At 45.3% G+C, this 27,083-nt stretch overlaps 1 protein-coding gene and 1 long non-coding RNA gene across 3 annotated transcripts in view; one reads left to right on the top strand and one right to left on the bottom strand.

Annotated features, from left to right (window-relative positions):
• Window positions 1-27,030, bottom strand: part of Asic2 (acid sensing ion channel subunit 2) — a 1,045,529-nt gene extending 1,018,499 nt beyond the window's left edge. The window contains exon 1 of one of the 2 annotated variants that reach the window (XM_033762894.1): window positions 26,061-27,024. In XM_033762894.1, coding sequence (XP_033618785.1) covers window positions 26,061-26,615 — 555 coding nt within the window. In that variant the 5' untranslated portion in view covers window positions 26,616-27,024. Of the gene's footprint in view, window positions 1-26,060 lie in introns of both variants that reach the window. The other variant, XM_033762895.1, reaches the window with a different exon arrangement.
• The window catches only part of LOC117285870, a 6,066-nt gene continuing 5,689 nt past the window's right edge, over window positions 26,707-27,083 (top strand). Inside the window, exon 1 of the long non-coding RNA XR_004516962.1 lies at window positions 26,707-26,779. This is a non-coding gene — a long non-coding RNA (uncharacterized LOC117285870). The remainder of the gene's footprint in view (window positions 26,780-27,083) is intronic.

Consider the following 27,083-nt stretch of genomic DNA (forward strand, 5'->3'; position numbering starts at 1 on the left):
TAAAAAAAAAAAAAAAAAAAAAATTAAAGCTGATTTTTGTGGTTGGCTTTTTCCTTTTCCATAGAGAGCTAGAGAGGGGAAGTGAGGTTTCATTCTAATTCATTCTAGCTGCCCACGAGGTCCTCAGAAGAGCTATAAAAATGCCCTGTATCCTGGCCCCACCACCAGAAATCCTGATTTCATTCCTGGTAGCTGAAGTTTTGCTAGCTGTATTTTTGTATCCCCATGTGGTTTTTTTGTGTTGAGAATTCCCGGACTCCCCAGCAAAGTAAACAGCATAAAGGAAAGGAAGAGAACAACCTGAAGGCCAGGTCACAGAGTGATGTGGAAGCCCATCCCCAAAGCTGAAGGGCTGTGACGGGGAGAATAAGGACTCTAAGGCTAAATCTCACAGCGGAGGTCAGTGGAGCACATACCTCTGAGCAAGTGACAGCCTTTCTCCACTGAGTCCTCACTGGTTTTGCCTCACTTTGAATGAGGACAGACAGAGACCACTCCTGAATGCATCTTCCTTACAGGGTAACCAGATTTGTCACCTGCTCTTAAGGGGCATTATGAGAAGATTCTGCCTTCTCTCTGATGTGAAGTATGAATCCTCTTTCTGGTTTCCTCTTTCTTTTTTTTTTTTTAATCCAAAAACTCTGGAGAATGCTTTTTAGGCAGAATCCACTTTGGGAACCCTAGTAGGACATGATTCATTTGACCGATGTGTATAGCATGGGCTATACCGAGGTCTCAAAGGCCATGTTCTATCTGATGCCTGGGACTGATAATTCCAAACATACTCCCCTGGATGTTGAAAGATTCCTGGCTAAGGACGAGCATCATTGCACATCACAAGGAGTGATCAAAATATACAGTGAAGGTTTAAATTTGTAATCACATCGCCATGAATCCCCTTCCAGAATATCCCCCCTCACTATGAACCCACTTATTCCCTCCTTCCTGCCCCTTTTAGAAGCAATTATGAAAGTCCTCTTTCACATGTGTCTTTATGGGGTGTGATCAAAATTAAGGCAAATGCAGCTTCCAACTTCCATCCAAAAGAAAGAGAGGTTCATAGAAATGTTATAGGGTGTCCTCACCCACCTTACCTATCCGATATGGCACCGTGCAACTTCTGGCTGTTCTGCAAGTCAATGTGACCACGAAAGATAAATATCTTGAATCGATTCAGGCCATGTAGGCAGCCAGGATGGCACAAATGACGCTGACAAAAGAGGACTTTCAGAGCTGCTTCAGAAAGTATCAAGAATGATGGAGTAAAGTGAGCTGGAAGCAGGGGTGGGGGTTATTTTGAAGGAAGTTAATGGTGATGTGTCTCTCACCGTAACACTTTTATTTTTCCTTAGTACATGAGTATCGTACGTAACGTTTATATTCCTTGTGTAGAGCTGGTACATATATGTAATACATTTTCATTCCTCTTTTTCATCCCCTTTCCCTTTCTTCTGTCTCCTATCCACCCGTCTCTTGATCCTCTTTCCACCTGAGAGAGATCTCTCTCCCTACTTCTTATTCTCTGTCTTTTGTTTTCCTCTTTATTTACACTTTAGGTATCTCATATAAGGGAAACCTTGTGATAGTCATGTTTATGTGTCTTTATATGTCTGATTTATTTCACTTAACATTATGGTTTCAAGGTGCGCCCACTTTCTTCCAACAATTAGTTTTCCTTTTTAATTTCCTCTTTTTATATATTTTTATGAGCACATGTTTGCAGCACAGAGACAAAGCTCATGTGAGACATCTTCCTCCCAGACCCACCATTTTCTTCCTCATAAGGGGGTCCGATAAGGTAGGAGGGGTGCAATTAGCCATGCAGGAAGCTGGCCTAGTGGAGCAGACAGCATATCCAACAGCCAGGGACCCAGTTGGGTGACAGTGAACCCACCACGAGAACCTGCACTCTGTCATTTTAGAGTGGTTCTGTACCCTTTGGGCTGTCTGTAGGGATGACAGATTAATTCATCACATCATGAAAGAACCCAGTTAGAGACAGAATGATCTCACTGAGCCTTGTACATATCTTCCAAGGAAGAACCATTAGAGGACAGTTACCAGCACCCATGACTTCCCCCAAGCCCCTCATTCTGCACAAGCTCTGAATGAATGAGATTCAGCCATTGACTTCCTGGGGCTCCCACCTGCATGGAGAGGCAAATGATCACAACATTGAGTATTTGCGCTGGGACAGTGAGAAAGGGACTCCAGGAAAGGAGAATCAAGATTTGCCTCTTCACAAAACCACACTTGCTGAGCACCTTCCAGGCCCTAGAAGGGGAGGGAGACGAGAAAGACATGGTCCCTGTCCAAAGGTGCCTTTGGCCTCTGAGATGCTTTGATGCCCACAATCCTATTCTAGACTCAGAATTTCGCTCCAGGGTACCTCTAGTGAACTTATTAGAATGTTCATTTCCTATCTAGACTGCAAGCTTCTGAAAGCTAAGCCCCTCATTACCGGTGTTCCTCTAACCCATGCATCTCTTAGTGATTGCTGGAAAAACAGTAGATACTCAATAAATGCTTTTGGATATCGGGGGAAGTTTATAAGTGAACATAGATTATTATGAGATCACTGTGGTAAATGTCCTAACAGAGGTAAAAAGTGCCAAAGCACTCAAGGGAGAGAGAGCAGACGTCATCAGAGATGAGCACAGGAGCATTGGAACTGGACGCTGGTGATGACTTATGATACGTGGAAGCTAAAGGAGAGAAGAGGGTTACATGCTGAGGGTGAACAGGGTGTGCAGAGCCACAGGGTCAGCGGGGAAGGGAGCATTTAGGAGGGGTGAATGACAAGCTTGCCCATTGGAAACCGAACCTGGAAATGCAGAAAACAAGAGGAGCCACAGGTGGTCAGGCAACTGTACTGACGTATTCAGCGCTGTGCTTTAGACGGAGCCACCTGACAGTGGGAATAATGGGGTCTAAAGAGAGAAGCCAGGGAGAAACCTGTTAGAAACACTCATTCTGAGTCAGCGGTCAGACTCTCTCAATAAATCTCCAGCCCTAGCTCCACTGCCCAGGCCCCAGAAGAGTCACCCTGCATCAGTAGCAGCAGAGCTCCTGCCCCTTGGACCATCAGGACCTATAAATAGCCACATGAAGGTCACTGCCCCAGCTCAGTCACAGAGGCTTCAGAGCACAGCTGGCCCTGATTCAGGTCTGCTGGTCACCCTACTAACCCTGGGGAAGCCAGGTGTAGTCCCCTGATAGCATAGGCAGAGGGCAGCAGGAATGGATGACTGAGCCTGAATCCTGTCCCCAGACCCTCTGAAGATATTTCATACAGCCACAAAAGTGACAGAGATACGTAAACCTGGTGCTCAACATGCCTTCCCTTTAATCCCACTCAGAAATGGAGTCATGCTGAGGACATGCTGAGGTGCGTGGGTTATAGGAACATCAGTACTGTGGGGCTTAGCTTTGAGGACAACAGAACCAGGTGAAGGTGAGGCCCAAGAGGGGCTGAGATTCTGGGGCTGAGTATTTGAGAGCCTCAGTGTGACCTACTGGTAGGTGATGTTGGGTCTGGCCCTTCCATCCCTCTCTGGATGGTGGTAAGGCTTTGAGGAACTCTAGTTCTCTGGGGAGAACATTTCTGGTAATGTTAATGACCATGATAGCTGCTGTTTTGGAATGTGACTACTCCTCAGAAACTCTATCTAAGGGCTCTCTCAGGGAGGAGAATTGTAGGCTTTCTACAGGGGCAGGCACCAAGACGAATAAGACGGCGATAGTCTGGTCAGTCTCAGCTGGGATATGACTTTGTCACTTCCTAGGGATTGACATTAAGAAAGTCTTACAACTTCCTTAAATTTGAATGTCCTTCCCTGCAAAGCAAGAGTCATGCCTTCCTTCCTTACCACAGTGGGTGGGTTATCAATTAACATGTTGCCACAGGTTATCAACACACATGAATGCTTCCTGTAACTTGCAATGGTTCAGGAGAAGCAAGGCAACTTTGGCCCTCACCCAGAATTGTGTGCAAGGCTAAGATCTAGAGACCCAGTGGGTTCCCAAGAGTGAAGGCCTCCCTAGAAACAGTATCCTTGGAGAGGGGCCAAGGCCTCTTCCTAACCCATCAGAGACCTGATTTGGTTGACTTCAATTTAGTACCTGCCTCCCTCCTCTATTCTAAGAATGAACTAAAATGATCTGTGTAAAGGAGGAAGAAAATGGACCAAAAATGTATTACTTACGACGTGCTAAGCCCTGTGCTGTATGTCCATTATTTGATTTTCATTAAATGTTCTCTCTCTCTCTCTCTCTCTCTCTCTCTGCCTGTCTCTCCATATATATGTATGATTTATTTATTTTACATTCTAGAGACAAAGAATATGAACACATATCTCTCTTCTTACCCTGCTTTTCTTTTTATGCTGCAGGGGAAAGAGAGTTTCTCTGGGTAGGTGGGTTTGGTGTTGTGGTAACACTCAAAAGATATTGGCTCTTTTCCATTCCCTTCCCCTTTCCTAAAGAAACCACATCTGGGGAATCCCTAGTGCCTGGGAAGCAGGCCCAGGGGCAGCCTGGCTCCAGTGATCTGGTGGCAGAACATCAGTGCCTGCTCTCTGAGAGCGGCCCTGGCTCTGGGCTGTGGGACAGAAGCCCAGGAGGCTGACTCCTACATGCATGGCCAAGAGCCAGGTCATGCAAAGTGCCAACAAGCCTGGAGTCCACCTGGCTTTGGGAGCCTTGTAAAGCCTGGCACCAGCAGGTGAAGCTGTCCTTGAGAGGCAGCCAAGGGATCCCACAGCTTTCCTGGGCCTCACGCTGCCTTGTGCAAGCCACCCACTATGTGCCCAGTACTTTTTCCTGCAAACCACAGATTATGTTGGCATCAGAGGCTAGGGAATTTCTAACCATAATTCATTTGCACTTGGAATTTGGGGGTCTCAGGTCCCTCTGTGACCCCTCCTTTCACCCTAGGTACAACATTCATTCTTCATTGCTAATGGCCTAAATGAACTCCCCAAAGTACCCAGCAAGGACCACCTTTCCTCTCACGAGAACTGGAGAGCCACCTTAATCAGGTCCATAGGGAAAATCTAATGGCTTGTGCACATTGTCCTGAGAGAGAGAAAACATGGGTCAAAGACCCGGGACGCAATACCTGAGTAACGAGGGAAAGAGAAAAACAGGAGGGAGGAACGTGAAGGCAATCGTGTGAAAGTGAGACTGGAAGAGCCACCACAGCCCGGGCCACGAGTGCCACAGAAGTTCAGAAGTGAGACTCTGCCCTGAGTCCACTGATGACACAGAGGCTATAGGTCAACAAGTGACCTGACCATTTCTCCATGAGAGTTTGCATGAAACACCTAAGTCTATTTATGCTGATCCTAAGATCAGTTAGATTTGATCCCCGCAGGAAGGCCTCCCTGCTCATGATCACTCTGATGGACAGACGGGCAGCCAGTCACTCCTGGAAGACACGAAGAGAAGGACTACTCTCTACTCTGAATTCTGGACTTTGACTCCACACCTGTGCAGTACCTCCTGGGGTACCTGCTGATTGTCACTTAGTAAAACAATAATACTCTGAACTTTAAATTCTAATTTACTGGACAGCTATATCCAACCCCCTAAGAGATTGGCAACCAGGGAGTGAAGTTCAAGCTCCCAAATATTGATTTGTCAGAGCTCCAAGGCCAAACGGGATGCTTTTCCTGACATGGAGGCTTTTCCTGCTCGGGGGTTGGAAAACTCTTGATTCATAGTTCCAAGAACAGAGCCTCACAGTTTCTCTGAGTTCTGGCCAGCAAATCTCAGCCAGCTATAACCTGACTGGCCCAAGCCAAGAACCATATGGTCTAACCCAGCCAAGCAGTTGCAAATGGCCTGCCTGCTGGCAGGGGGACCCTTGACACATGAACATGGCAGCCAGAGGATGAGCTGGAGTAGGAGGAAGTCGATGACCACATCCGGGGCCTTTGTCTCCATGGTAGGCTTCCAAGCATCAAGCCCAGTGTAGATTCTGCTTCCAATCCTCCAGGCTGCTGGCTTCTCTTGCCAGTAGTTTTCAACCTGGCTGAGCAATAAATTAATCCAGTAAACTTTTATCATTTTAGAATATACTTTAATTAACATAATAATTATAAATATTGGGGGGGGTACTAGTGAGGCTTTCAATACCTGTAGGTGATATGTAATGATCAAATCATGGTGAGTAGTACAGCCACTGCCTCAGATATCGATCATTTGTGGTGGGAATGTTAAAAATCCTCTCTTCTAGCTATTCCAAAACAAATTGTATAGTAAATGACTGGTAGCAGCATTCTCCCTAATGAGCTTTATAGAACACCAGAAATTATCCCGCCTAACTGTAACTTTGAACCTATTAACCAATCTCTTTCTACATTCCCTCCACTTTACCTTTACCAGCCTCTAGTAACCACTGGTCTACTCTTTCCATCTACATTAACTTTTTTAGCATTCACCTGTAAACGAAGTAGTCATGAAACCTTTGTCTTTGGCTTAGGTCACTTAATGTAAAATCCCGCGTTACATTTTTTATGGCTGAACAATATTCCATTATTTATACGTACCATAGTTTATCTATTTGTCTATTGATGAATACTTGGATACACAGAGTTCATCCCAGTCATCTCTGGAATGGGACCTAGGCCTCCTCAGTTCTCACAGCTTCTTATGTGGTCCCAATGTGCAGACAAAATGGAGGACCGTAGGCCAAATCTTCCCTCTAGGCCCTGATAAATTCTCTGAACACATGACAATAGCTTTTCACTACCTCACCTATTACCTCACATTCTACAATCAGTAATTCGCACCAACAACTTGACTTCCACAGAGATACAATTAATAGGCAGAAGAACCAATAAAATGGAACTCTCATTTTTTGAAGTAATAATATTATAGCAAAACACTCAGAGACCATACCTTTCTTACCTAAACCATCCTCAACCAGGATGCTGCTAATCATTATTCTAAAAGGAGTAAAATATGACCATGTCATTGCAAACTCTCAATAAGCTCCTCATTGCCTGCAATACCCAAACATCTTGGCTCCCCACAGCCCATCTCTGGCCTACCCCTGAAATAGTGTCTTCTGCTCCTTTCTCTTTCCAGGTCACATTCTGCCTACCCTGCACCCATCTGTCTCATAGCCTCATGACATTTTTCCTTTGTCCTGGACTGTCCTCCTCTGCTCCTTTCACCTATCAAAACTCTGCTTCTTGAAGGCCAAGCTAAAATGTCCCCTTTGTCATGAAGTCATTCCAATTCCTCAGCTGGAATGAATCATTGCCATTTCTGCAATAACCCCCATGCACACACAGATAATTATTCCATGATCCATTCAAATTAAAATTATTTGCTTACATATCGGCATCTTGCAAAAAAAATATGAGCTTCTACTAAGGGTCAGAAACATTCCTTATCCAACCCAAATAAAGCAGGCTTTCCAGAATTGCAAAACAAATGAATGAATGAACGAAGTAATAGCAGATTAAATTAATTAGCCATTGTAAGTATGCTTTGGTCCTCCACAGTTGAAACCTTAACCCAATATGCTGTTTGGTTGTGAGATGCCTTCCCAGAAAACAGACCAAATTATATTTTCCCAGGGAAGCAGCTTTAAATGCATCCATTGAAATTATCATTACCATATTCTATGTTAATTTTCTAGGCTCATTAGCATGCATTACAATTAGTGACTCCGTGAAGGTGTGTCAGAGGCAAGCTGGCCAAAGGGATTCTGTTTGGAACTACCAGGCCAGTGCTGCAGGTAGGGACAAAACCTGACGCTGAGGGTTCCTGGGGACAGTCACGTTTGTGCCCACTGAGTGCCTATTCCCTCTGTGATCACCACCCACTTCGCTCCTGTTTTAGTCTCTTTAGGCCGCTATAATAAAACATTATAAACTGGATGGCTTATAAAAAAAAAAACAGACATTTATTTCTCTCAGTTCTGGAGGCTGAAAGTCCAAGATCAAAATACTAAAAGTTCAGCATCAAGTGAGGGCCTGATATCTGCTTTGTAAATGGTGCCTTCTAGCAGCGTTCCCATGGGGTCAAAAGGGCAGTCTCTCTCAGGTCTTCTTTACAGGACACTAATCCCACGCACGAAGGCCCTGTTCCCATCATCGCTGAGACAATGTTGAACCTCCCAAAGACCCCACCTCTTACTACCATCACCTTGGAGTTTAAAACTTCAACATAGGAATTGTGCGGCCCTCCTTTTGTACCCCAAGTCCCTCTCTCTGGACACAAAGCCAGTGAGTTGGTGCATTATACAATTGTCCAGGAAGACACAGGCTCCAGGCAGGAGGATGTAAAACTGCCAGATGCCCCATGGCCCTCTGCTTGCAGGGTCAGGTATCATGCACTGCCTGGAAAAGGGAGCACTTGAGGCCGTGGCTGTGAGTCCTTTACAACTCTTTCCAGCCTCTGTCACCTAGTCCAGGTGAGACAGGTGGTGCCACCTGTGGTGCCACCGAGAAGACGCAGTGCACTAAAACATCTGCAGTCCACATAGGAAATGCTCACTAAGTCTTGTCCTCCATAATTTATCCAGTTGCTTTAATTAAATGGCATCCACAGGTAAGAGTTCCCTTTGCGCTACTTCCTCTTTCCCTTTCCTACTGAGCAGTTGGCTGAATGAATTCCCTGGGGACGCACACAAGGCAGCAGAAACATTGTGCTCTGCTCAGAGAAGAAGCCAGTGAAGTGAGTGGATATGAAGGTAAAAAACAAACAATAAAGATCAACCCCGCTCCACCAACTCTAGTGCCTGCCATCTCTGTTCCAGCCAAGCCCAGACTCCAGACTAGGGAGGGCCATGTGTGAGAGATGAAGATCCCCATGCTGCCAGGGACATCATGAGATCTGGAAGGAGAGGTGGTTGCCCTGACTACAGCTAAGTGGAGTCCTAGGGACCTTTCCTCGCCTCTGCCACCCACAGTCATTTTCTAGCCATTGTTCAACTGCCTCTGGTGCATACCTTATCCTGTGTCCATCTGAGAACTAATCATCCCTCAAAGCCCAGCCTGGCAATTATTACACCAACTCTATCTCCCAAAAACCAGTAATTAAAGGACAAGAATAAGCATTTAGCCTGCACCACCATAGGAGGAACTCTAGTTGATCCAGTTGGTGAGCGAAAGCTCTTCCTTACAAAAGAATGTAGAAAACAACTGTAGAAAAACAACGATAGAATTGGTTAAGTATTAATTTTGCAACCTCTCATGAAATAGTTAATCCAGGTTCCAATATTAGAGAAAGAGAGCATTTACAGGGTGCCATAGCATTATCTGATGATGGAAGATGATTTGAGGATGGGAGAGGATACAGCAGAGGGACCTACAGTTGCAGACCTAAGTAAACTAGCACCAAACTAGCATCTCCACAAGTGGGACAATCACAGAATTGTTCTTCCTAGGATGACATGGTATGAAGGGTGCAGCTTTATCTGTAAACTCCTCTCCCTAAAAATCATTAACCCAAGTCTCATCAAGTTCTTAAACCTAAATCCTATTTAATAAGAAATTCAGGGGAGGGAGGAGCAAGACAATTGATACTACACAGCAAAATTAGACAGATGGGTGATGTGAAATAATTGAATAGAACAATTGGTCTGGTTTCTTTCAAAAGTCAATACTAAAAGAAGTCTGAAGAATGACATTGTTCATAATTGCCAAAAGATAAAAATAACTCCAGGGCCCATCAGTTGATGACTAGATAAACAAGACGTCGTATATCTGTAGAGTGAAATATGATTTGGTGATAAGAGGCGATGAGATATTAGTACATGCTACACAATACATAAACCTTAAAGATGTCATGCTAAATGAAAGCAATCTGTATTGTATGATTGCTTTTGTGTGAAATCTCCAGAACGGGTGAATCTATAGTGAGAAAAAGTAGACTAATGATGACTTGGGGCTAGAGGAGTGAATTTGTAGGAAGTTGAGGGAGAGAGGTGATTGCTAACAGGTACAGATAGTTCTAAAATTCTCAACTCAGAGACTGTGCTGAATATCACAGAATCAGACTGTTTATACGAGTGGATTGCAGGGGATGAAAATTTTATGTCAACACTGCTATTTTTAAAGACTGTAACTATGTGTTATGTTGGGAGTGAGCTTTCTGAAGAAAAGGATAACCGAATGCAACACATGAATCTTGAGTCTCTCTATCCTCAGTGGAACCTGAATTTTAGAAGTTATAAAGGTTTTGTACAAAGGTTTTGGGAATCAAATAGGAGATCTGAATGTTAAAGGAAGGCAGCTTAATAGCTGGCAGAGCACATATGAGGAAGGACTGACATGGACAGGAGGCAGTCCAGTGGGCACTAGGCCCAGGAGAGGAGAGCATCCAAGCAGAGTGCTAGCCCAACAGGACAGAAATGGACTCCATTCAAGGGAGTTTAGCAAGTTAACAGTTTGAGGATCATGAGACACAGTTTTCTTATTACTGGAGAGAAGGGTGACCAGTATGGAAAAGGAGAAGTTGGAATAAAGCCTATGGTGTCAGACTGGAATTGGTAAGCCATGGTTTGGGATGCTGATGGAGATGAATATGTAAATGTCTTGGCTCTGTCCTTTAAGAAATCCTGGGAGTGGTGGCAGCCTAATATGAGTTCGCCTAGAACTCAGATCTTGGTTCTAAATAGTGTTTCCCACTGCAGTGAACCAGCCGCTGCTGGAGACGTGACTGATTGTGAACTGAAGAATGAAGATGAACCTGGACTACTAGCTGGGCCAGAAAATAAACAGAATGAAGGGACATGTCAAAAGGACATAGACAACACGAGCAGGAAAAGCCACCCCAATAACAGGGGAATTAGAGTTTCAAAATAAAGGACAATGCTAACAGAGTATATCACACTGAATAAAATAGAAATCTATGGGTCCCCACTGATATAAGTAAATGAATAAAAAAGGGGAAGAAAAAGCTCTTCTGCATTTTAGAAAGCTAACTGACAAATGCAAAAGGAATGACAGAATTAGAAAATCACCATTTGGCAAGGATCACTGTAGTAATTTAGGCAAGAAGAATCAATGCATGATAAAACTAGAAGGTGAAACAGAGACGATAAATGGAATTTCAGAGTCTCACAGCTTCTCCCTGGAAGATACACTTTTATCAAGTGACCAGAAGTTAATATTATCAGTACTGGGACAAATTCAGATGGTGGGCCTTCAACAGCTAGGCGTGGTGGTGCATGTCTGTAATCCCAGAACTCTAGAGGCTGAGGCGGGAGGATCACTGTGAGTTCGAGACCAGCCTGGGCTACCTAGTGAGTTCCAGGTCAGTTTCAACTACATAGCGAGACCCTGTCTCAAAAACAAAAACAAAATATATTTTTAAAAAAAAACAGATTGTGGGCCTTCAGATAGGCACCCAGCTCTGTGGAACCCCAGCCCAAAATTCTCAATCTGATTCTAAGCAAGAGGGAACACAGAACAAGCCACAATGAAGATCAATGTGAAAATGATTGGTCATGAGCTGAAAAACAATGTCAAAGTCATGGAAATCAAGGTGAAGCAGAGAAAGTCTCAGAGTAAAGGAAAACGGACTCTGGGTGGGAAGGGCGACTCTGGGATGGGACTCTGGCCACAAAGGACATGATTGAGCCATCATGGAAGCTTCTGGGTGAAGGATACAGAGGAATTCTTCATAAAAGTTTGGGAACATTTATGACTGAAATTGTTAAAAAAATGAGAATCAAGACTTGTCATGCAGAGGTACAAGATCCCAACAATGAATGTATCTGTACTGTATCCCTAAAATGTACCAATAAACTCAATTAAAGCTGAAAAAGAAGAAAGAAATTCTTTTTTTTGGGGGGGAGGGGGGAGACAGGGTCTCACTATGTAGTTAAGGCTGACCTGGTACTCACTATGTAGCCCAGACTGGTCTCGAACTCACAGCGATCCTCCTGCCTCAGCCTCCCCAGTGCCGGGATTACAAGCATGCACCACCACACCCAGCTACAGAATAAATTCTTAAAGAAAAATATAACTATATCTTGTTTTGAAAGATTTTCAGAGTCTACTCTACATTGCCACTGCACCTTGTGCAAATTTTGGTTGTTCAGTGTAAACTAATCAACCTTGTCACTACTCTGCCTCCCTGCTAGACTGTGAGCTTCTTGAATCCTTGATCTGGATACTATTTATTTCAAATATTCTTGAGCACAGTGCATCCAGAAAGTGTTTGTTGAGTCAGTGGATCCATATACTGGGCTTCTGAGAGCCCCTGGGGTTGGCTGGTCGACCCCTGGATGTGCTGAATGTTGATAAATTTTTCCAGATATTAAACTGAAATATGTCTCTCTGCAAACCAGAGAGCATCTGCCTGCCCTGTAGCTACAGACCATGTGTCCTGGAACAGTGTCGTGCTTCACATGCCCCACAGAATGGCGTTCCTGCCTAGTCGCTCCTGGGGGAGCAATGGCCCTTGTTTGTTTAATCCCAGCCCATGGTGGCAGCCTTGACTGCACAGAGCTCACTTGTGATTCATGTGAATGTCACTCGACTCCCAGAGGTTTGCAGCCATAATTCAACATTTGTTAATAGCCACTTAAAATGTCCCTGAAATAGCTAACAGGCCCAGGGAATGGAAGGTGTTCTGCTAGAAAATCATTCCAGGAAGGCAGCAGTAGCGTTGACTCACACTGTAGAAGTCTGCTGCTTTCTCTCCATAAGGGACACTCTGCTTTTATCAGCTACCTTCTCACCCTCCATAAGAGAAACGGGCATCTCTCGGGGCTGCCACAGAGAAGGTGGGAACCTGAAACTCCCCTATTTAGAAGAGAAGATATTCGGGGTCCCCTTCCAAGCACTCCTGCCCCAGGGAGAGGACTTTCTATCACTCTGTTCATGGAGGGCGGAGAAAATGCAAAAGTAAACAGTCCAGAGGATCCCAAGACAAAACCTCTTGTCCACACAACAGAAAGGAGAAGGCAGAAAAATACGGTGCTGTATTAGAAGTCAGAAAATTTGTATTAGATAAGGAGGGAAGCAGGAGAAGAGATTCACACCAGCTGTGGCCACCTCAGCTACAGAGCTTACAAATTATTTATTTCTCCCCAAATCTCATTAAATAACTTTGCCAAAGTCATCCCAATATTATACAACTGTAGTGTATAATAAAAAGGTCAATAAAATCGTCCGTAAATTGATAGTCTCGTTCTAGAGCCCCAGCTTTTTTCCAACTGCTACCTGCAAATTTGTCCATTAGAGCATGCTTGAGTGGACATTAAAAATCAAGTCACTGATTCAGAAACAGAAGTTGAAGCACTCAATGCCAAGTTCTTGCCACCTGGTTTCTTAGACACATCTGTTTCTCATAAAATCATCGTTTCTGCCACCCAGAGTCAGATTTAATAAGGAGAAGTGGAGGTGAATGAACTAGCAAGGCAGAATCACATGCATATCTGGAAAGTGATGTTGAGTTCCTTAAGTGGGACCCCTGAGATTCCTTGTTGGCAAGTGGGGAGAAAAATAGCAAGTGTTAAATCCTGGCAAGAAGAGGCTTCTCCACCTTCTCAGCTTTCCCGCAGAGGGTGCTGTGGAATTGCTGGGCCCTCCACCTGTGCCTTTCTGAGGAGGGAGGTTCCAAAATCAAGGGCAGAGCAGCGAGGGCGGAAACTCGAGCACCAAAGGCACGCGCCCAGCTCCAAAGGTGTGGTGCTTGTAATGTGCAGAAGTCAATGCTACAGGATCCCATGCCCATATCTCCCTCGAAAGGAAAAGTTTTAAATTGCAAAGCTGATGTGCAGTGCTCCCCGTGAAACCAGCTGCAACAAATTTGCATGCTGCCAACCTTCGATGACCGGCACATGCATCAGAGAGCCAGGCCTTTTACTCAGCTACTTCGAGAACCAGCCTTTGGATGGTATCTGTGCTGTTCATTCTCCTCTAAAGCTTAAATTGTAGCTGGAAGATCTTGTTGTAAAAAGCTGGAATGCTGTCTTACAGCCCCGAAGTCGTCACTCACCCTTCAGCCAGAAAGAGCTGCCTTTGCCTCCTCTCTGTTAACCTGCACAGAAGAAGGACTGCAGGTAAGAGACACGGGGCTCCATGGACACCTGAGCTTTATAGGTGGGGTCACCCTTCACTCTGCACATTCTCTCCCTCTGCTTCAGCTCCAGCAGCTTACAGGATCCTGTTCCAAAGGGAAGAGGCAGATAAATAGAGGGATCTTGGGCCCAAATTCCAGCCCTTCTGCACTAAGATCTGAAGACATGCTGGTGAATACAGCTTGACTTCACCTACCTCAACACTTCACAAGAAACACTTTAAAGGGAACCAAAAGACACAAACTCCTATCCCCAACTTTCTGGCTGAATGACTTTGGGCAAGTCACTAAATCTCTCAGTCTGGCTGTGTTCGACTTTGAAACAGATGGGCTGCTATATTTTGCATCACCTGAATTCTGACAGGATAAAATAAAATCAATCATCTGGAACCAGACTACCTATCGGTATAAACTCCAAATCTGCCCTTTTCTAGCTGCTGGCCAGTCATTTAAGTTTCCCGAGTTTAAAAAGAAAAGCAAAATGAACTACATATTTCAGAGGGCTGTTGTGAAGACTGATTGAGTTATTTATTCCATGTAAAGCTCTTAGAACTCTCTCTTGGATATTCCAAAAAATGTCAGCAATCATTAACAGGTCTTGTGAACTACACAGTGTTGGGCAAGAGCTATTCTTGACATAGTCTGGGTGTCCACGGCAGCTCACATTCAACCATAATAACAGATTAGCTCCCTTCCCAGCTCTTAGAGATAGAGCCTATCTCTGGTCCCATCGACTCTAGATTTAGTTCTCATCCTCCTACCTCTCACTCTTTCCAGCCCTCCACATGGCACCAGGCCACACCCAACACAAACCCCAGATTTTCTATCTAGAGTAAGAGCAAGCTCCTAGAATTTATCACAGATTCCTTGAGAGGGCCTGCCTCTCAAGGAGCAGTGCATACACTCTTTGGGAGACCCAGATCACTGAACAGTCACTCCAGTCCCTGGCTCCACCATCTGTTCACGCTCCTCCTGTACTCACTCTGGACCAAAGGAAATAATCTACTCCTCTGTATCTAGAGACTCTCACGGGGCATCACTCTTATTCTTGACTACCAAAGCATTTAGCCCCAAAGCTGTGCCGGACTGGGCAGTGGGGTGCTCCACTGGGCTTGGTGAGCTTGCTTGCATCCCTTACTGGTTCTTTTCAATGCCATCCTTCAGTGGCCCTCACTTCCGACCTGAAGTCTCTATTGAGGCAGGAAATAAATCACTCTCTGGATTGGAAGCAACTTTAGCGGTCATTAAATCCAACCCTTTACCTTATATCGATCCTCGTTCCCAGCACTGCCAATCAGCAGTCCCTCAGCCTCAATAATGCCTATGGCAAGGCACAGGGTATTCTAAACTCCAGGGACAACTCCTTCCAATCAGCTGAGTGCCACCACTTTGAACTCCCCACCCACCAGCTGGTGCTTGTCCTGCCCTCTTGCCTCACACAGAGAAAACCCCATTCCTCTTCTCTGTGATTGTCTTCCAAGTGTTTGGTGACAGCAATCCCACTGCCCTTGAGTCATCCACTTCGCTTTTCTGCCTAAACAGTCTGAGTCCTTTCACACACTCCTCATCACTCATGGTTTCTGCGACATATAAGGTTCATCACCTCTGGTCAGCATCCATCTCTTGCTGCCTCCTGCTTTAGAGATGTGCTTGAGCCACTGCCAACATCAAAGGCAGGAGCTGCATCCCTGGGGCTAGGAGCCAGGCTGATGCACACTCAGGAAGACTGGCAGGGAAGATGGGGTGGGGCAAGCTGGGCAAAGGACGCTTTCAGAGAGAGCAGACTTGGGAAGTGTTGGGAACACGGGCGCTGGTAACCGTGTGAGCTGGAACGTAAGCAGCTCAGTGTACACAGCAGCTGGCAATGTAGGGATGGCTCAGCTCCTTGGGAAGGGCTGTCTTGGGGCAACAAAAGAACAAAATCCAAAGAGGAATAAATCAATAATACCTAAAGTAGTGAATCCCAGTTAGAGTGATTCTCATTTGAGTTGTGAAAAACTTCCCTTGTTAAGTGTTGTTAAGTCTGCAAGTTGAAGACACAGGTCCAGAAAGTCCAAGGTTTAAAAGATTTGAAGCACAGGTATTTCTTTCTTTCAGACCCAGCTTGAGTTTCCTTCTTGAGCTTTTTCTCCATGTTACCAACCAGATGGAGAAGCAGAAAATAGTGGGTTCACAGGTCAGGTTTCCTAGCAGAAATAGAGACGATGTTTCTTATACGGGTGATTCATTGAGGAACTGCTCTCAGGAAAAGTCCCAGAGGCACGGAAGGAATCAGGATCACCAGGGAGGAAAGGTAAGCAGAGGTGTGGTTTCAGGAGAAGTCCAGCTTAGCCTGACTCTACAGGAAGCTCTGGAGTGTGACTGCACTACTCTGTTTCATCCTGAGGCAGGATGCTCAGCATTTTTGTGCTCCCCTCAGTCACCAGCCACTGGCTGCCCCCAGGTGGTGGGGAGGTGGTAACTTCTGACTTCGTGCCAGGAGAGCCAGCACCAGTCAACGAAGGGCAAGTCCTCTTTGAAGGGGGCTGATGTGAGCTGTGAGATATTCTACCTACAGCAGAAGTAAAGGGGATCTGCACAGGGCAACAGCATCTTCCACAGATGTCCATGCTAATCCATACATGTAAGACCCAGAATGGGCCTGCCTCTCACCCCCTGCACACCCCATTGGATTCATGAGCTCCAGCCATAGCTGGGTTCTGAGAGTACATTTTGGTGCCTTCCATATCTATTCCAGACACTCAGCACATCTAAGTGGTGCTGCTTCCACTTTATAAATCTGGGAATAAAATCAAATAAACAATGTGGATAAATGTATCTGGTTAAAATAGAAAATCAGCTTGCTCCTCCCAGCCCCCAAATAAGTTTCATTCCAAAGAACAAATGTGGGCTCAGAAAACAAATTTTAGTGACATTCTATTGTAATAAAGTTGTAAAGGTTGGCAAGTCCTTGGAAACCACCTAGATCAGCTTGCTTATTTTACACATGAGGAAACTGAGGCCTGTGGAGGCTAATTATCTTGCCTAAGGTTGTACAAATCAATCAACAGAGGTCAATAAATGCAGGCAAATATACTCCTTCTCTGTTACATGCTTAATTTATTCTCAGTGTAAATTTCAATGTCCATGAGTTAATCAATAGAGAATGTAACTAAAACATAAGAAAAATAAGTACTGGCCATGAAAAGATGTTTCAGCATCCAAGGTATGATACTTTGGGATATGTGGTCCAAAAATAAAGCTCAACTTGGTAAACATGCTTCTACCAGAAGCTTCAGATTTACCAAATAATGAAGGCACATGCATCTGCATGTCTCAGCTACCTTCTTATCCAGTAGCCACTAAGCCCAATCTGTATGGATTAGTTTGAAGTCAAATGCATGGGGGAGGCCAGAGATGTAGCTCAAAGGTGCCGTGCCTGCCTGGCAAGCGCAAGATCTTGAGTTCGATCCCTGGTACCCCCCAAAAAAAATTCATGGGAGAAATGTGATGTATGGGATTTCAAACCTGTAGGAGTGACACACGCCGTTTGTTTCAGGTTATATAAGTCATGGGTCAAGTGACCTGGCTAGTCGGGTTTCATATTTCAATGTGGCTCCATCAAACATCAACGGTCAAGAAAGAGAAAGCTCTCAACAAACTTGCAGGTGTCTCCAGACTCAAGTGGTATTTTTTTCAGTCTGACAGGAGGAACCGGATGCTTGGTACTTTGAAACATGAACTATGCTAAGAAGCACCACCTGTAACGGCAAATGTAATGCTAAATTCTATCAATTTAGGCTTTGAGGGGTTACACTTAGAGAGGGAATCACATTTCAGTGTTTCCTATAGAAATCAGTAATAAACTAAGTTAACTTTATAGAAAATGTTCTAGAATTCAACTCTTCATTAAGGAAAGGACTTTCTATAGGGAAAAAAAGCGTGAGAGAACCACTACATACAGAGGGAAAAAGCAGAGTTCCCAAGTTCTAAGCTCCCAGGTAACCCTCTTTCATCAGTAGTTCTGGAGGTCTGAGAACTCCCAAGAAAAGAGGAAGGGGCATATGGATTCATCCAATAAGCAACTGGGCATTAACTCTGAACCTATCCAGTAGCTTTAGAGCCTTCTATGTAGGTGGCATTGTTATCAGATCAGGGTTCCTATTCAAGTTCTTGGTGTCCTGAATGAATAACTGAGCGGGACACTTAAAAAGCAGCAAGATCAAAGATTTATTGAAAGCAAAAGCAGGCTCCTCTGTATGGGCATGGACCAGTGGGCTCCAGATCTGATGATGCTTGGTGTTAACTGTTCATTAGGGTTTAGAGGTGGGATTGAAGGTTTAGTCTGAAATTTTACTCTTGCCAACAAGCAGCTTGACTCTTCCCTTCAACTGATGGTGGAGTTTTTGTTTGTTTATTTGTTTTGTTTTGTTTTCTTACATTTTTATGGTATTTGGAGGACCTTCTATGGCTCCCAAAGGCCACAAAATGAGGAGGAAGGGTAATGACATTGTGGTTAGGGCCAGGATCGGCCAAGAATTACTGAAGACCAATGGGTGTATGCCGAGAGAGTCATTATTTATGAGCTGGGTTAGCTCATTACTTTTGTATGGAGACCAAGATAATCCTGGATATGGGTCACAGTTTAACTCAGGCATAGTCCAGAAAGTGGGCTTCCAGGCAGGCCCTTCCCTCTCTCTCTGGCTTCTTCTAGCTACCTCCTGCCTCAGTATGAGTCATCAGAAATGTCAGTTTTTACAATCATTGCCTAACCTTAAATTTGTCCATGAAAGCATTAGTTTCAGAGAGCACATAACCTAAGGTTCTACAGACAATAAGATCCCAACCAGAAACTGGCGCCATAAGAGCTTTTTTCCCAGTGTGACAAAGGTTCCTTCTCTAAGGGAATATCAAAAGCTCACAAGACTACAGAGCATCCTAGGAATATGAGAAGCCATCAAATCTGCATTAATTGCAACCTTGAGACTTCCCAAGTCAGGGAGAGTCAGGGTCCACATCTGTGTGCTGAGGCTTGCAGTGTGCATGGTCACACAAGGAGAATCAGGGTTGACTGAGAGTTGAGATTCATGGAGTAACAGAGCTGGCCTCCAACCAGGATGTCTGATTTGGGGCGAGGGGACAATCTCCAGTGCATCTTCATAAACATACAAAAAATGATGTGATTGAGATGACCTCAAATAGAAGCATAGTTGTATCATTAATAAAGTATCATCAAAGGAGAGTAATTGGTGCTCATCTGTGACTCTAAAATCCAGTGATTTCCTAAGAACGAAGAGTCCACCCAGTGAACCCCAGAAGAAGATAAAATTGACAGTGACTAGGAGTGTACTATTTAGTAAATGTGGCACCAGATACACAGGTATAATCCCAGCCCCACTAGCATACATTATGTGGCTAAATGGAGAAACTCCCCAAATGGCAAGATAATACATGTAAATATATGAGATCATGGTCAATTTTTCTTCCTTCTTTATTATTTCTTATGCTTCCAAAATTTTCTTCAATGAGCATGGGTTGCTTCTATGATCAGAAAGTTCATTATCAAAAGAATGACAGGAATAGGACAAACTATCCCAATGCAGGTGAAATCCTAGGTAACTTTGTTGAAAAGGAAGGCATACAATAGGTATTCACTTTATATCAACCAGTCACCTTACTTTAAAAAAAACTTCAAGCCCACTTAACAGATACTGTAAAGACACATTTTGAGAGCCACGAAATACACAGTTCTAAGTCTTCAGAACACAAAGATAAGTGAAGACATACCATCTTTCAAGGTAGAGAGAGATAAAAATGCAGTATGCAAAAATAAGCAGTGGTTAACGATGAGATATAATTCACACCCGTTAGAACTGCTATCATCCAAGAACAAAAGATAACAAATGTTGGCAAGGATGTATAGAAAAGGGAACCCTTTGCACATTGTTGGTAAGAATGTAAATGAGTGCAGAAATTATGAAAAATTGGATGGTGATCTCTCAAGGAATTGAAAATAGAACTACCATATGATCTCACAATCCCACTATTGGTAATACATCCAAAGGAAGTGAAATCAGTATATAGGAAAGACATCTGTACTCCCATACCCACTGAAGCATTATTCACAGTAACCATCATATTAAGTGTGTATTAACAGAAAAATGGATAAATAAAATGTGATATATATCAGACAGAGATAGAAATGTATATAGAAAAATAAGAAATCTTGTCTTTTATGTCATCATCGATGAACTTGTTAGTTCTCCTAAGTGAAATAAGCCAGGTCCAGAAGGACAAATGTCGTATGATATCAGCTGTATGTGAAATTATTTTAAAAATAGAGTAAAATAAAATTCAAAGAACCAGAGAATAAGATGATGATCACCAGAGGCTAAGTGTGGGGGGTGGGGAGGTGATTTGAAGGACTTGCTGATCACAAGATACAAAATTTCAAAAGAAATAACTTCAAAAGAGCTATTGTACACCATGGTGATTACACTTAGTAACAGTATTGTATATTTGAAAGTTGCTAAGAGAATATATTTTATGTGTTCTCAGCATACACACACATGCACACACACACACACACACGCATGCACACACACATACTATATGTGCATGCAAGCTTCATTTTGCCATTGTACAACATACATATACCAAATAGCATGCTGCCCACCGTCATATATACCATTTTTACTTATGAATTTAATAACAAATTTAACATTTTTAAGACTCAAGAATTAATTTTACTGATCTCTAAGGTCCATTTTAGCTCAAACGCTACATAATTCTCACAGAATGCAAACCATAATGCCTGTTCTGACAGAAGAATAAACCAAATGCTGTTTAGCAGACAGAAGAGGAAGAGATTAATTTAGCTTATGGTCATAGGGAGGGGACAGACACTGGTTTCCTGGAGAAGGCTACAGTTGTCTTAGGCAACAGTTATCATGAAGGATAAGTAGCACCAAGATACATAGACACGGAGATAGGGACAAAAGGCAAAGAGACAAAGTAAGCAAGACCCATGAGCTAGGATCCTGGGCCACTTCAGGGAACAAAAAGTGTTATCGAATCAACAAGCCCTTGCTGCGTATTTGCTCTGCATGGGATCTGTACTGGGCCCAATGTATGCGGGATCCATGTGGAAAGAGACCAGCCGCCACCAGGAGGGGAGTGGAGGTGGGCTGCGACTCTGGAACGGCTCGGGTTTAGCCTGTGCCGACCACCACTGCACAGCAGGTGCTCTGTTTAATCCCTCAGCAGTGGAAGGGCCACTCATGAACCAAGACAACTAGGGGTGAGAAAAGCCATATGTGCACTGCACAAGTTACCTGATCCCTGAACATGGAGGACACACCTCCTGGGGGTGATTTGGGTCATGTGAACTATAACATGGAAGCCAACACGATGGGGAGGGAGACGATGTTTAGGCAGCAGAATTGGTGCACAGGAAGGCAGTGAGCAAAGGGCAACTTTAACAAATTAGGAGAACCAAGAATCCCACATGCACACAGCAGTTGCTGGGGCTCTAAAACTATTGTTTTTTGGTTTTTGTATTTTTTTCTCATTAGTTTATTGGTCCATTCTAGGTATAAAATACAGTTACATTCATTATTGGGATCTTGTACCTTTACACGATAGATCTTGGTTCTCATTTTTTCCCCTTGTCCCTGCCCTCCCTTCACCCTTCCTCCCCTCCCCATTTACAAACACTTTATTTCCATTTTTTCATTTTCTCATATTTTTTCTTTTCCCTTATTACCTTTCTCCTACCCTTCCCACTTTCCCTACACCTTTAGCCCTTTTCTTCCTATTTCACATTCCAAAACTATTGTTAAAGTCAGAGGATAAAACAATTGGAGGAGCTCTGTCTGCACTAGGAGGCAGGAATTTAGCACCAAGCTCAGGCTCACCACACAGTTCTTGTGTGGTTCCTAAGCAGGGCAGGCACCGCCCACAACGATTCCAAGTCATTATTATTGCTCTTATTTTAGAAAAGGTAAAAACAATCTTAAGAAACTTGCCCAGGACTCCATAACAAACAGGTGTCAAAGTCTGGAATTCCAACCGAGATCTCTCCAAAAATTCCACATTCTTCACACCCATCTTACTCCCTGCGTAATAAGAAGTAATGAGGCTCCATGAGCTGCCGACCCATCCAATCTGGCTCAAGAATCTCAAAGACAAGAGCTCTCTAAATTTCACCTCCACTGTTTCTATGATGTTATGTGATGCAGGTCAACAGCATCTACACAGGACCACCAAGTAAGTCTCATATTGCACTTTTGTTTTGGTAAGGGAAGGAAGAAAGATCTTTCCCAAGAAATCTCATATTTACAGTACAAGCACACACAACTACAAAAATTAGATTAAAGGGGAAACAGGTGTCATTTGCATTCCTGGATTTGGGGGCAGTGAACCCCAATGCAAAGAGCAAAGAAACCATCTGAAGCAGGTACTGGTTGGTGGGGGGCATCTATCAGTAGCAGTCAGCTACTGCATCCAACTATGACCTCCCATCAGAGAGGGCCTCTTTCATGGAGCCTGGGCTGGAACCCAGTGCTCCAGAGAAAGAAGCGGCCACTTGATGATTTCACCCTTTTAGCGCTACTCGTCAAGTCTGCCTCCTGCAAACAGAGCCGGTAGGCAGGACAATAACCCTCCTACTAATACTGGTAATAACCACCTTGCCTCTGCACAGCTGGAGATATGCACAAAAGGGCTTTCACATGTTCTACCTCACATTTCATCCTCCCAATAACCCTCTGAATTAGAAAGTCACATCATCACTATCACATGTTAGATGAGCAAGCAGGGACCTAGAGAGGATGCAAGATAAAACCCATAGAAAAATAGAAAAAGGATGAAATTGATGTAACTAAACTTCAAACCTCTGTCTTCCTACTCTTAGTCTTGAACTCAGATCATGCGGCATCATCACCAGAGACACAACCTCCATCCAAATTTCCACCCCTTCCTTTCACGCCAGGTAACAGGTCATCTCCTCCAAGAACACATCCTGGAGTCAAAGTTTTCTGTGGCTTTCTTTCCCAGGAAAGAAAACATGCCTATTTGAAGTCAAGTTGTCCCAGGTGAGAGCTAACATGTACCTGCCTGTGTATAGAGCACACCTGTTTACATGGCAGGTGGCATTTTTCACCCGGCTTCCCAGGATCTTTTAGTCTCTGCGAAGAGACTGTCTTGCTCTGCTAGAATCATGGCTTATTCCCTAATTAAAGGGTATTACGCACTTCATTGCACACCAGCTAAGAACTTGGAATAAGGAAGCTTATGCTAAATCATTAGCCCTGGAGATGCCACTAGGTATGCTTACTGTATAGAAAAATACAAAAAAAAAAAAAAAAAGCCATCCACCTATGACACCCTCTCCCCGGCACTTAAGTTCTCTACTAAGGCAGTCAAAGACAGCACTTAGAGGAAGAAGACAGCATAGTATAGTGCACCCCAGGCAGAGCTTGTAAACAAGAGCGTGTCAAGAGGGACATGCAGAAGACAGAATGCCTGAGAGAGGGCTAGTGAGCTGGCTTCTCCAACTACTGCTCAAGTCCCCAGCTGTCTTCTGGCATGGGAGCCCAAGAATGAGCATGCATCCACCCAGGGCCGACAGGACACAAGGAGACCAAGGGTGAGCCAGAAGGATCACTCCTCACTGCAAGGTCGTAAACAAACGTGGCATGATGCTGTCGTGTAGAGGCTCAGCATGGCTACTCACTGCAACCAGCCTCCACGGTCTCCTCCAGCTTTTCTGGAGTGGATGCCTTGTCTGCCTTCCCTGAACACGTGGAAGAGCATCACTGAGGGTCACCCTTTTTTGAGCTCTGGAAAAGGTCATGCATAAAGGGCCAGTCCAAAGACAGGCACACAAACAGATCCATCTCGATCGTGGTGAGAATGGCAGATAAGGACATACAACTAACTAAGTAATAAATCTTATCCACAGGCAACTTCATTATTTGGGAGGCATCCTGGTAGGTCAAAAGCTCAGGTAAAGATATAAGTACCAATCGTTGGCATCTTGGGACCCTGGCAAATCACATGACAGCCAAAGTGAAAGAGAGAAGCCTGTGGTCAGAAATTCTCCCTTTTAAACAGAACCTGTACCCGAATGCACGGAGGAAGCCACAAGTTAGATGTGCAGTCATGAAGATGCCTAAGGGTTCAGTCCAACATTGCAGCATCTCAGTGCCATACTCTCTGTCATCTGTGTGTTCCATATGTGCACAGGCAGACAGAGGAACAGCTGAATGCATTTCTGAGATTCATGGTACTGTGGTGAAGCTAAGCGTTGCCAGGCAGTAGGAAGCATGGAGTAGAAATCAGTGACCGTTTCAGCCTCCAAGAATGAGGCATTTTCTCCATCACTCCCCAGGGCAGCTAAGACATCATTTGTGCATGACATGTTTTAGGGTCCTGTTTGCTCCATTTAGAGGAGCTGGTCCCTTCTTCCAGCTCAGGCTGGCTTCCTCTTCAGCAGATGCTACTGCTGGTTTTGCTGTGCTCTTGCTCAGAATGCTTAAAAGGGAAAAAATACAAAAGGGCTCCCCCAGGAAACAGAGCTCCAGCACATGGGCTGTGAAAAGCAGTGCCCCCAGAACTCTGGGCTTTTCCTAAATCAGAGACAGCCCACAGTCAGTGCAGAGGCTGCAGGCAGAGACTAGTTGTGGCATTAAAAGAACCTTAAAGCAAGAGGCAGGAGAACCAGAGAGGGGCTGGAAAAAGAAGGTAGAGGATGCCTGAAAGAGAGAGGGCCACAGGTAAGTGCTGACGACACAGCTCAGTCCCTTGGCACTGCGGTACCTGCACCCCCAACTTGCGATTACATTTCAGTTCAAGGCATTGGGACTCAAACACCCTCCTTCTTCCCCAAACCAGCTCTGTGGGAAGCAGCTACACTGGATTTCCGGAAGGTCCCACAGCCCATAATGCCCCAGACTTGACTGGCGGTGTGGAGGAGTCAGCAGCTGCCGTCGGACCTGTTATGCCAAGTTATGCCTAGTAGTCCACTAATTGGACCAAGAACACTGGCAACAACAGCTGGCCTCCCGTCCTGCTCTCTCAGCCCCCTCCCGCAGTTCCATTCTCACTGTAAGCCACCTCCCCTTCTGTGTTTCCTCTTTTACTCAGCTCCCCACTTCCCTTCAGGCTTTCCAATCCCACAGCTGCTTACCCCCTCTCCAGCCCCTCCCTCCGCACTCACATTGTAAAACAATTGTACACAGGGAAAACGAGCCTTGAGGTTCAAGCTAAAGCTCCTAGGCAAGCCAGCTGCCAGGACCCGGTCTCCCTCACAGGCATCTCACTGCCCACCTGCACATGTGCCTCCACCCAGGCCCTGCTCTCTGCCCAACCACTCTGGACAGCTCCTTGCTTCAACCTTCCACTGGACCAGGTGGGATCCCAGCCTCTCCTTGTCCCCACAAAGAGCTCAGGATCCACACCAGAACAGGCAGCAGAGAGCCTTCAACACCTCTGCAGCTTTGGCTGCTCCAGCAAGCTCCCCAAGCCACAGGAGCCATCCAGGCTGTGGGGGCCTCACTCCCCCTTCTCTGACAGCTTTAGCTCCAGCCCAACCCACAGGATGCAGTGTCTGATGCCACTTCCGAGCAGAGAGGGAGAGGGAGAGGGAGAGAGAAAGAGAGAGAGAGAGAGAGAGGATGCCACCTCATCAATGATAAGCTGTTCCAATCACACAGCTCGGACACCAATGCCCTGGACAACGGACAACACAGGCCTCCTCCCTCCGACTGGAAGGAAGCCAACTCAGCACATCTGGCAGAGTGACCCCACCGCAAGCCCCTGTCACCATCCACATCCGAACAGACCACAGTGCTCCATTCGGGTAGGTAACCTTTGCTACAACTCTCACCAATTACCCTCTTGGCCTTCAGCTGCTCTGCTCTCTCTCCTGCTTCGTAACACAAGGAGACCCCCAAACAAGGAAGAGATCTCCGGCGCACCACTTCTGCAGAGGGCCAAGTGCAAGAGTGATCGGAAAACAAAGTACTCACTGTGGTGAAGTCTTGGTGGCCACACTCCTGCCCCTTGAACTTACAGTACAGCATCATATCCTTCAGGTCATGGCCCACGCGATGCAGGAACTCCAGCATGCTGAACTGCTTGGGTTTGTAGTGTTTGAAGTTGGCCTTCTGCCGCAGGGCTTCCAGCACTGTAGGGTCAGCTAGGTGCGGGTCGGGGATCTGCAGGTTGACGTCCAGCAGGGCCAGGAGCTCCCCAGCGTGGTACAGGTCATTGGTGGTGAGCCTGGAGAACCGGAAGCCGTTGAGGTTGCAAAGGGTCACAGCTGGGAAGACCAGGCTCTGGGCCACCACCTCGTCCACCTTGGTAACGTGCTGATAGGAAAAGTAGTAGGACACTCTCTCGGAGCTCTCCACCAGCAGCAGGCCCAGAGAGCCCACGAAGGCCACAGCCCAGAGCACACGCCGGATGGTCAGCGGCCCATACACGAAGATGTGGCGGATGCCATGGAGAGTGGAGGAGTTGGCGAAGATCTGAATGCTAGATGGTTGCAGGCTGCCCTCGCTGGGACTCTCCTTGAGGTCCATCGGGACCCTGTGCAGTTCCGCAACTGGCTTCAGGTTGATCAAATTTCAGGGAAGAGTTCCCAGTCCCGGACTCTGATTATACCTTGCTGTTCAAGGCAGAGAACGCCAGGCAAGCATCAGGCCAGACGAGTTTATCCTGAGAGCCCAGCCGCACACTGGCAGGGGTGAGTGTTTATATAAAACCCATTCAAACTCTAGCTCCTGATTTTTTCCAGGCGATAAGGAGGGCTGGTTTTATTTAGGGAGACACCAAGGTGATGTGGAAGGGATGTGGGTGGGAAGGGAGCGCTTAGCCAATGGAAATAAAGTCCTCCCCCCTACACACGCCACTAGAGACAAGATTAAAAGCGAGAGCGAGGGAGAAATGCTTAAAACAAGTCGCTGAGCAGCTCGGAGCCTGTTAACCAGCGCATAAGCCCCGTGTTAACCATCCAGGGGATGTCAGGGCAGCCGCGCCGCCGAGGCACT

The sequence above is a fragment of the Fukomys damarensis genome, unplaced genomic scaffold (genome assembly GCF_012274545.1).
Source record: "Fukomys damarensis isolate Sample0158 unplaced genomic scaffold, DMR_v1.0_HiC HiC_scaffold_13, whole genome shotgun sequence".
NCBI classification, from domain to species: Eukaryota; Metazoa; Chordata; class Mammalia; order Rodentia; family Bathyergidae; genus Fukomys; species Fukomys damarensis.